This window comes from Peromyscus eremicus, chromosome 23 (genome assembly GCF_949786415.1).
Source record: "Peromyscus eremicus chromosome 23, PerEre_H2_v1, whole genome shotgun sequence".
Taxonomy (NCBI): domain Eukaryota; kingdom Metazoa; phylum Chordata; class Mammalia; order Rodentia; family Cricetidae; genus Peromyscus; species Peromyscus eremicus.
The window spans coordinates 3,162,417-3,173,809 of NC_081438.1; the positions used below are offsets into that span (position 1 = coordinate 3,162,417).

The window sequence follows — 11,393 nt, forward strand, 5'->3', positions numbered from 1 at the left end:
GCAGATGAAGCTCAGACCATCTCCTTCCTTCAGGCCTAGTACAATGCAAAGCTATTGACTCAGGACAATAGGGCTTTTTGCAGAACCAGGTGTAGTAAAGACTAGAGTGGAACTCCTGATCCAGGCAGAGCTGCGTGGCCGTGGCCGTGGCCGGGGAGAAGAGAAGGAGCAGAGTTTCTCAGAGCCAGGGGTAAGGAGCAAGGAAGGAAAGATGGAGGATGAAGGAACAGAGGATGAAGATGAGGACGAAAGCACAGGAGCTTAGTTAGGACTATGGCAGGCAGGCCCAGTAGGTACAGAGAAGAGCTATATGTGAGGATGGAGCTGAAGTTGTATAGATAGAATTTTGTCTTAGAGAAATAAAGTAATGGAGGAAAGAGCATGGTGTACATAGATTCTTTTCCCTCAGATAACAGCCCACACACACACACACACACCGAGCTGGATGAAGTGTCTTCCCCAGGACCTTGGGAGGGATTTTCTCAGGGCAGGCCCTTGGGAAAATTCCATTAGGGATCCCGGGCCTAACTGTGCACTGTCTAGGCAGGGCCTGGAGCACTGGGAGGAATTGGTACTATTAGGGTGTTCATGTGTGTTGTGCCGTCTGGCTGGGGTGTGTGATGGGGTTTGCATCTTCTGAAGGCGGAGCAGAGACCTTTCCCTCCCATCACCGTGCTCACCCAAAGGAAGTGGACGTCAGTCGGCCTCACGAGAGCTGGGCTGCCCTGACCTCCAGAGTCCTGCTGTCCGGATGAAGCAGGCGTAGGCAGGATGTTCCTCTACCCAGGGACCAAGCTCCCTTCTGGCTGTGGGCAGCTGTGGTTCCAGCCCTGTGTCTGGCTCCCCGCCTACCATTTCCTACCCACGCTCCTCTGCTCTGCCCCTGCAGGCTTGACCAATCACAGCAACCTTCCCCACTGTGGAGGGCCCAAAAGCATCATGGGACCCAGGCTGGACCAGAATCAAAGAAAGGCAAGGAAGTTCCCTTTCCCGCTGTGATGTCAATGTTGTGGGCAGACAGGGCCCCTGGGGATGCCTCCTGGAAGAACCAACAAACACCTCAACAGCAACACACAGAGATGGAAGCACAAGATTCGGATGACAGTTCTGGAAACCCCGGATACAGCTGTACCTGAACCGGCTCACCCCAAACTTCCCAAACACTTGAATCAAGACATCTGCTTTTAGCCCCTTTGCTTTGTAGACTTGGTTTTCTAGCTAGTTTTATGGGGGTTTACTGAAGCTGAAATGGACGGAAGACGGACCTTGCTCCACTGTGCTTTGGTTGTGTGACCTTGTCTGTGTTTATTAACCTCTCTGGGCTTCAGTTGTCTTGTCCGTGAGGGGGAGCAGCTGCCTAGTCCACAGGACGACAGCTTTGTGATTAAAGAAGGAAAACACTTAGTAAAATTCTAGCAGTTTCCATTTGCTGAGCATGGATCCTAATTAATCATAAATTACTCAACAGTGATAATCAGAAGGGAATACGTTCTATGCATGAGTATCACTGGGTCTCTAAATTACCACGGCTCCAAGGATCTGGTTTTTATTTTGTTTTATTATTTTTTCAGACAAGTCATGTAGCCCAGGCTGGCCTCAAATTCACTAGGCAGCTGCAGATGACCTTGAACTCCTGATCCTCCTGCCTCTACCTCCCCAATGCTGGAATCACCAGCATCCATGCCTGGGTCCCATCTGTTTTATTTTTGTTGTGTTTTGTTTTTGAGACAGGGTCTCTCTGCATAGCTCTGGCTGCCATGGAACTCACTATGTAGACCAGGCTGGCCTTGAACTCACAGAAATCTGCCTGCTTCTGCCTCTGAGTATGCTGGGATTAAAGTTGTGTGCCACAACACCCAGCCCCATCTGGTGTTTTTACTGTGGTCTTTCTCTGGCCCTTTTATAAATGCCCACAGTCTGTCCCTGAGAAGGAGGAACCAGATTTATTCTCTGAGCTTCTCAACTATTGAAAAAGAGAGAGATACTACTGTCAGCATTCAGAACTCTCAGGGCCCTATGGCCCAGGAACACATAATAGCGACAGGGTGACGCCCAGGGAGCTTGGCTTCCTCAGGCTGAACACCGTCTCCTGTGGGCTGATAGAAAAACAGAGTGGAGGGGAGACCCCCATGATGTCCAACCCAGGCCAGGGACACAGCCAGCCAAAGACTCAGCTATTCCAACTCAACTCCTAAGAGAGGGCAGCGGGCTTTGGGACAGCAGAGACGGCAATGTCACTATGTGGAAACAAGGCTGTCAGGGTAATCTGTCATTGGAGGGGGTCACACACTACCCGAGGGCAGAGCACACTTCGTAAGGACTCGTGAATTGTCAGTTTCAGCTTCAGAAAAAGGGGTTTGAAGCCAGGCCCCAGGCTGCAGCATGGACATTTCTATGACTGAAGAAGAGGAGTGTCTTGCCATCCCTGTGTCATTTCATCAACCTCAGGGGACCTGGGGGATGGCCTCAGCTGAGCCCCGCCTGAGCGGCTTGTTCCCGCGACGTCTAATCTGCAGCTCGTATTACATCTTAAACACAGACTTGGCAAATTCAGAGAAGCATAAACAAGGACGAGTGGGCTTTCTGAGTGGGGTGCCAGCCAAATGGATGCTCTGAGGTCTCCGGCTGGCCAACCTCACTCGCCTGGAAAGCTGGAAGAGGTGATGGGAATGGACCAGCCAGCTCTTCACGGAACGCCAGCTACAGAGGCAGGACAAGGACTTGGGCTTCCTCACACCTCCGCAGGAAGACACAGGGTCCCGATGACATTGTTGACCCCAAACTACAACTGTACCTGAACCTGATCACCTCAAACTTCCCAAATCCTTGAACCAGGAAATTCATTTTTAGCCTCCCCCAACTCCCCCTTTTTCCGGGTTCTGTAGCCAGCAAGTGCTGCTGGCACTGGTGACGAAATGTCCCTGTCCTATCTGCTAGTCTGTGTCAAAACACTCTTGGCAGCTCCTGGAGCCCTTCCTGAGTGGCTGCAGGGGGAGCCCTGGGGGGACAGCCCAGGAGGTGCCAAAGCCGTCCCTCCTGCCACCTCCCTGAAGGGAGCACAGGTGCCAGAGGCTGACGCAGGTGCCCAATGCTATTCACAGCTCCCAGAAGCCACTTCGTCAGAACTTTGAAAGCCCATCAAGACATGGCAGGTGGGCCGATAAGACGGTATTGTCCAAGAGGAGTTTTGCCCTCTGAAGCCCAAAGAGGGCATACACACTCACGTGCATGCACACACACATGCACACACATTCATGTGCATGCTCTCTCTCTCTCTCTCTCTCTCTCTCTCTCTCTCTCTCTCTCTCTCTCTCACATATACACACACACACACACACACACACACACACACACACACACACACGCACATGCATGCACGCACAATGGCAAACAGTTTTGGAGCCTCTACTTCATGTAGCAGGAGCATGCAGATGAGTGACTGCGGCTTCTCACTCATGAACCATAGCTCACAAAGAACAAGCCAGAAAGCTGGACACAGAGACGCACGCCTTTAATCCCAGCACTCGGGAGGCAGAGGCAGGTGGAGCTCTGTGAGTTTGAGGCCAGCCTGGTCTTCAGACCAAGATCCAGAATTGCCAGGGCTACACAGTGAGACCCTGTTGAAAGAAAGAAAAGCCAGAGGCTCCTCTTACCTATGGCGTCCTTGCTGCCTCCCCCACAAGGGTCTCCTGCAATACCTTCATGTTCCTGACTCAAAACTCTACCACGGCTTTCATGTAAGTCAGGTTAAATATCAAGTCCCACTTGTCCACAGGTGTGGCAAGCCCCAGAGTCTGTCTGGACCTTGTTCCCACTCTCGTTCACTGCTTCAGCTCCATTGACCCCTTCACTATCCTTTGCTTCCAGCTCAAGGACTCTGAGCATGCTGGTTGCTTGACCTGTAGCCATCAATGCCCCTCCCTCCCTTCCTCATTCCTCCTTCCCCCCTCCCTTCTTTCCCCTCTCCACCCAAAGATCATCCCATCACAGAGGCCATCCTTGACCACTCTGGCCAGTCCCTCCTTCCATCTCTCCCCTGCCTTACAGCACTTGGCACTACCCATTGTGTGTGTGTGTGTGTGTGTGTGTGTGTGTGTGTGTGTGTGTGTGTGTGTGTGTTCAGGTTCACATGCACATGGAGAGGCCAGAAGTGGAGGTCTGGAGTCCTCCTCAGTCTTTTTCTATCCTTCTCTGAAACAGGATCTTTCACGGGACCTGGAGCTCACCGATTGGCTAGAGCGTCTGGCCAGTGAGCTCTGGGGACAGTGCTGGGGTTACACCTTTGTTCTGCTGTGCCCAGCAAATCTGACATGGGTGCTGAGGATTCAAACCCAGGCCCCCAGGCTTGCACAGCAGGCAGTTTACCACGGAGCCGTCTCCCCAGCCCCGCCATCCATGTTCTCATCTGATCACACAGTGATGGCGTGCAGTGGCTCCGGTTTTTTCCCTCATTTCCCAAGCTGCACCTTCTTGAACAAGGTTATGGTCCAGGGATTCTCAATAAACGTTTGTGGATTGTGAAAGGAAACGTGGAAGAGGGAAAGGAGATGATGTCGTCCTTTCTAGGAGCCGGGAGGCGTCCATCTTGATCGTTATTAGATGCGACTTTCTCGGGGCCAGCCCTCCCCTGCTCTTACATTCTCGGCAGCTCCCGGTTACCTGCCTGGTAGCCGGCACACTGGCAACCCCAGCCCAGCACAAGTCGAGACAAATGCACTTTTCCCCATCATCTCCTTCCTTCATACACATCTACCCCTGAGCCGTGCTTCCAGAGACTGAAGATCATAGCTATAACCACTGCCATCTGTTCTAAGCAGGAGTCTTCCGGTGGTAATGGTGGTAGTGTTGGGTGGTGGTGGAGGGATCGGGGTGGAAGATGGTGATGACGGTGGTAGTGTGGGAGTGACCGTGAGAGGTGATAGAAGTGGTGGTTAAGTGGGGTGTGGGTGGTGATGATGGCGGCCACGGTAAGGGCTTGGTGGAGATGATGGCGGTCACGGTAAGGGCTTGGTGGAGAGGACAGTGACAGAGACGATGACAGTGGGGGTGGAGATGGTAGAGGGTTGTGGTGATGCGGGTAATGATAGTGATGGGGTGGTGTAGATGGTGGCAGTGAGGATGGAGGCATGGGTGGTGGTATTTATTGGTGGTGATATGGTGATGGGGTGATGGTGATGATGGTGGGGATGGGTGGTGGAGATGATCACAGTGATTGATGATGGTAGGTGGATGGAGATGGTGCTGCTGCTGCTGCTGACGGTGGTGGGGTGGTGTAGATGATGGTGTAGATGATGGTGGGGGTGGTGGAGTGATGGAGATGATCATGGTGATGTTGGGGGTGGAGGTGATGGTGGTGGTGGTGGGTTAGTGTAGATGGTGGGGGTGGAGTGATGGAGATGATCATAGTGATGATGATGACGATGATGCAGGGGGCGGGGATGATGATGCTGGCACTCGGGGTGTCTCGTGTACCGCAGGATGTTAAGCATCCCCCATGGCCTCTTCCTGCAGATGCCGGGAGCTCCCACAGCTGTTACAACCAAAACATTTCCAGACACTGCCGGATGTCCCCTGGGGCAGAGCGGCACACTGACACTAAAACATATTAACTCCTGGTTTTGGTTCAAGGATTGTACGGTGACCTTCAAGGCTTGCACGGTGACCCACGCGCTATCTGGCAACTGTTTTGAGGTGGCCAAGCTGTCCTCGGTCCTTCATCAGAACTGCCAGGTTAGAATGAAACCCAAGCGTCTCCATGGCAACGTCACTCTGGTCCCTCATCTTCCTTTAGCACGTCCCCCTTTTCTTTCATCCCATCGTCCACTTCAGAGCTGGGGGTGGGGTGTGCTCCCCTAGACACAGCTCAGCAGCTGTGAGGATGGCTCGACAGGACAGCCCCCCACACCCCACCACAGCTAGCTGCAGCTTCCCCCGAAGGACCCATGTCTTTCCAGGGGTCTCATCTGCCGCCCACAAGCCCCTGCTTTCTCCTCTCCAATTAAGAGGCCTCCTGGCAGCAGCCAGAGGCAGGAAAAACAAGGCAGTTAGTCACTTAGCTTCCGTTATCAACCTGGATCACATGACTGGCTCTTTTAATGGCTGTTGTCATGGCAATGGGAAGCCAGTCCCTGCTTGCTCTGGGAACCAAAACAAAATTAAGGGGTGGCAGCAGGGAGGGGAAGGCAAGCCGGGAAGGAGTCAGCTCAGAGCTGGTGGGCCTTCACTGGAGAAAACAGCATCCCTTTGACATTGACTCAGCCCCGGAGGAGAGCAGATGAACATGGTGGATGCTTACACATAGTTTATTCTGCCCACTGGGCCATTTTCATCCCTATTACGACAAAATGGTCACCTAGACACTGGCAAAGATAAAAACAGATGCTTCTGGGAGACCGTGTGATTGACAAGCCATCGCAGTACCATATCCTGCAAGCTGGCAGATGTTTTTGTTCGATGCCAGGGCCTGTGTTATGGTCTTACTATGCCAAGACCTCACGCGCCTCACTGCTGGGTCTGCCAGGGTCTGTCTCCTCCAGAAGAATGTCTCCCCAGGAGGCCAGAGGACCTTTGTCCTGGTCACTGCAGTGCCTATAGCCCCTCTGTAGTGAATGAACCCAGGACTGGACTCCAGCTCTGGTTGAACTCAGGGCTCCTTCCTGACCCACGTGATGGGTGTTGAGTCCTGACAGCTCCCAAGGCTGGCTCTGGACAGAACTCCCAGCCACACAGGCTCTGTGGGTGGCTGGAAGGTGGCACAACTCGGGCAGTCTAGTACAGCTGCTTGGCTGTCTAGGAAAGTCCTCTGTCACCTCTTCCAGGGGGAAGAGGGAGGCTGTGGCACATAGGGGTGTGGCTCATCTGAACCCAGGAGAGTAGGGGCAGAGAAGACTTGATGATCAGATTCTTAGGCAAATTTCTCCCTATCCCTCTAGAGCTGGGAGCTGGGCAAAGGAAGCTGTGGACAGAGGGGTACACTTAGGGGGCTAAGTGGAGAGCCCGAAGGTTGCAGCCTTCTTCCTGTTCTCCTGCACTGGGTCTACATCCTTCAAACACGGCCTCCTGCTTCCAGCCATGCTATACCCAGCAGAGTAATGGGAATCATGTCACCCATGTAAAGAGCTTGGATGACCGGGGTGGGAGGGGGGAGATTAACCTAATTCTGGCCCTTCTTGACTGGGTGCTGAAGAAGCCACTTCCCTACTGTGAGCTCCAGTTCTGCAGTTGCCACTTTCACAGGGTTGCTCTGTCTGCAGGGCACGGCATGTAAAAGCCCCCGACGGAAGCTCAGATCCGCCGAGTGACCGTCCTCCATAAGTGAGACTTAGAAACTGAGCCGTTTACGACTGTGAATCCTGTTCAATAATATGCTGCATCCGGCAATGGACTGTCCTTCAGGGCAAAAAAGGCCCACTCCACTCAGGCTCAAGTCAAGAAGGTGACTCACTCCAAACCCAGGGGTCCCCAGGATCGAGGAAATCAAGCAGACTTGTGGTCAAGGACAGGGGGCAACATCCCCAGAGACTTTCTAGGAGCATGCGCTGAACTGATGAGGACAGACCTGGGACGTGGGGCGCCCGCGTGTTCTTCTGCAGAGGGGGAAATGGAATCCTAGTGAGGGAAGGGGTGAGTTATGAATGACTCTGAGGGAGCTGGTGGCACAGCTGGACTAGGGTGTCTCCTAATTTCTCCAGAGGCCTCGCTCACCCTCTCTTCTACAGTGGCATCCTCTTTGGTCAACCGTTTGGCTAACAAAGAGGGTCACGCCAGGCTGTAACAGCCAAGGAGCATGCTTTCTATCAGGTCTGAGTTAAAATGAGCTACAGTCTTCCCACATTTAACCTAAGGGCTCTAAGACCTTTCCTCTGAAGGGCAGGAGTGTGAGTTTGTGGGGTTGGGGTCTGGATAGTATGCGCCTCACATCTTCAAACAGGTCTTTACAAAGACTGAGCTAAAAACTTCTGGGTCTTTCTGAGGGACCTCCCCCACCATCTATCTAACACATCACCTCATCTGATAATTCTAGAATCTGCAACCAGCCCTGGAGCTGGTTCTTTAAAAAAAAAAAAAGGAATATGCTACACACAGAGACACACCCACGATCCCCAAGAGGAAGGAGGCTCCAGCAACAGGTCCCAGCCTCCAGCTGCCCAGGTGGCTGCCACCAGGAAGGGAGGGACTCCTGGGTGGCACCCCTAACATACACACACACACACACACACACACACACACACACACACACACACACCCATGCTCAGGAAGCAAGGGACAGACTCCAGCCTGGCTCTTAGATTCTCAGCCAAGCAAGGTCTTGGGAGAAGAACCCCAAGATGAAGATGAGGCTGTGTGTGTGGGGGGGGGAGGGTGGGCCAAAGGATAGGGCGGAGACAAAATGGGGAGGGCGACATCACACCACACGCACACACATTCAATCTTACCCACTCACACAAACACAGTATAAAGACCCTCCTTGGTCTCTCCAGGTAAATGCACATGTGTTTCCCATACACAGATGCACAGCCACGTCGTGTCCCGGGCCACACTCATCTACACCTACAGGCCCGTAGACATCTAAAATGCCACCTCAGCCTTCCAAACCTCTCCCTACTCCCAGGGCCCTGGGAGGTCACGCCTGGGCTCCCAGCTCCCCTAGGAGGCAGACAGTCACCCCTGTCTGATCCTGTGTATGCATGGTAGGCATTCAAGTGGAGGGCACCTGCCCTGGGACCCCCACAGGTTCTCCAGACAGAGGCCCTGGTACCTAGAGGTGGGCTCCAAGGACCGAGCATCCCGAGTGAGGTAGAGCGACAGCTTCATGGTCCAAAATTGAACCTCTCCCCTGCCCCAAACCTGGGAAGAATCCGCATCGCTAACGAGGAGCCCCACATCACCTACCCCACCCCAGGAGTGAGAACCACGCACCTGCTCCTCCACAAGGGAAGGTCCCACCTAGACTCCTTCCGTTCCCCACACCTGGAGAGCCTCACACCTTGAAACACCCCAGCCCTCCAGGGCCCCCACCCCCCTTCCCCTGACCAGCCCTGCACAGCTACCGCCAGCCGGGTGCCCGCGATGGCCCTGTCACCCTGGGGTGGCTGCCCTTACCTCCTTCTTCACGGTGCGCAGCAACCTCTGGCGGGTCTCGGCCTCTGCGGGACAAGCAGGGAAGCGCGGTGAGCGGCGCCGAGGCCATGGGGCCTGGCCGCCCTCCCGCCGCCCGCCCGTGCTTACCCGCAGGGACAGAAGCCATGGCTCGTGCTGGTCGGTGGCCGGTGCGTCCCGGCTCCGCGCCCTGCTGCAACCGCGAGGGGCGGGGCCGGCGGGAGATGAATGACAGCCCAGGACGTGGACGTCAGAACCCTCCCACCCGTCCGCCCCGCCCACGCGAGAGCTCAGCGCCGCCTCCTGGACAAACTACAGCAGATAGCTTCTTTGCAGGTCTCCTCCAGGACAGCATCCTCACCCCTGTCTCCTCCAGGGCATCCGCACCATCCCCCAGCCTCCTCCAGGACACACACCATCCTCACAGGCCTCCTCCGGGGCATCGGCATCATCCCGTGCCAAGCTGCCAAGGGTAACCTAAGATGTGGCGCCGTGGTCCACACCCTGTGTCTCCATCCATGCATATTTAAAATGGGGCAAAGCCAGACGTGGGGGCATGCACCTATCATCTCGTCAATGGGGAGACTGAGGCAGGGGGCTCAGCCTGGGATACATGGTCCTGCCTCCATGATAATTCATCCTGTATAAAGTGGGTATACGCTCTAGAGTGATCTGATAATCAAGCAAGATATTTGATATGTAATTTTCAACACAGACCGGAGAAAAAAGTGTGGCGGCCATAAAGGGTAGCTACTGCTGCGGCTTCATAGGCTCCTTCACCCCCTTCTTTTTTTAGACTCTGCTGAGATACACTGGCTCTCCACTGGATGAGGCAGGCCTCTTGAGTGGTCAGCCTCTTGAGTGGCCCCCTCCCCTATACCGGGAACTAGGGTTCAGTCCTTTAGATTTCCACTCCTGCACAAAGCTCCTGTCAGCCAGGATCTCTAGCTCTGGGTAGGACAAAGGTTTGTTCCACACCAGACCTTCACCAGCTACCTCCTAAATCCCCGACGGCGGCCTCCAGAATGCTAATCAGGTCCACAAATATTCACCGAGCGCCTACAACGTGCCAGGTCACACGGTTGGGGAGTTTGAAGCAAAGGAGACGGACACATTGCTGTGGCACTCAGACAGTAGACAGTCAAAGATCTGAGTGAGCGACAGTGAGCCGGAAGGTTCTGGAGAGGAGTGGAGTAGACACAGGAGAGGTGCCAGTGAGGGGGGCTGCCACATGAAACAGGGAAGCTGTGCTTTCTCACTGAGCAAAGAGGAAAAGGAGGAGGCTGGGGAGGCTGGGGGAAGAAGAGCCCTTGAGGTGAAGGAACGGCAAGATTACAGGCCCTGAAGTTGGGGTGTGCCTGCCCGGATGACAGCCCGGAAGGAGGTCAGTGGCACGAGGTGGCAAAGCAAGATGGACCGTGGTACAAATGGGCCAAGACCCTGTAGGCTCTTGGAGGCCATATACTGAATCGGCAATGTCTCCACCCCCAGCCCTTCATCCAGAAGAACCAGGGGAAAGCCCAGGGCCTGTAGCAATGGCCCCAAGAGCTCCTTTTACGTGTGGTGGTAAGGTTTCAGTTACAAGGCTCCCCTCACCCTCTCCAGTGAGGTGTGCTTGGTGCCTCCAGGATGCCAGAGAATAGGAAATAAGACCCTGACCAAAAAATAAGTTTAACTGAGGACTTACTATATGCCGAGCTCTGATTGCATAAGCTCACTGATTCCCTGCCCCCACTCTCCAAGATCCTTACACCCAGAAAGTCAAGCCCAAACCTTGGGAGAGCTTTCTTCAGGTCCATACGGCAAGCAAGCAACAGCAGAGAGTCATGGACCAGGTGGGTCTCCTCACTAGGGCATGCTAAGTAGACCAGTGAGTGAGAAGTGGGTGCTTAACTCTCAATCTAAAAACATCAAATCAGATGTTTCTCTTTTCTGCGCCAAGCCCTGCAAAGCTTCTTGGGCTGACCCTTGAGGACGTAGAATTTTCCTCTAGTATAAACGGTTATCTAGCTCCATAGCATAGGCACGGAGGAGAGTGAGCATGGCCTTGGGTCTGAATCTGGAGACTTACATCCTGTCCTACTTAGGGTTACTATCACTGTGATGAAACACCATGACCAAAAGCAAATTGGGGAGGAAAGGGTTTATTTGGCTTACACTTCCACATCACTGTTCAATCACTGAAAGAAGTCAGGGCAGGAACCTGGAGGCAGGAGCTGATGCAGAGGCCATGGAGGGGTGCTGCTTACTGGCTTGCTCCTCATGGCTTGCTCAGCCTGGTTTCTGATAGAACC

General features: G+C 54.0%; 1 protein-coding gene across 1 annotated transcript in view; it reads right to left on the reverse strand.

Moving 5' to 3' along the window:
* Sgsm1 (small G protein signaling modulator 1) overlaps positions 1-9,548 on the reverse strand; it is a 74,451-nt gene extending 64,903 nt beyond the window's left edge. Inside the window, exons 1-2 of the mRNA XM_059249731.1 lie at positions 9,487-9,548; positions 9,103-9,292 (exon numbers count right to left, since the gene is read on the reverse strand). Of these exons, the coding sequence (XP_059105714.1) occupies positions 9,103-9,292; positions 9,487-9,548 (252 nt within the window). The remainder of the gene's footprint in view (positions 1-9,102; positions 9,293-9,486) is intronic.
* Between the last annotated feature and the right edge of the window lie 1,845 nt (positions 9,549-11,393).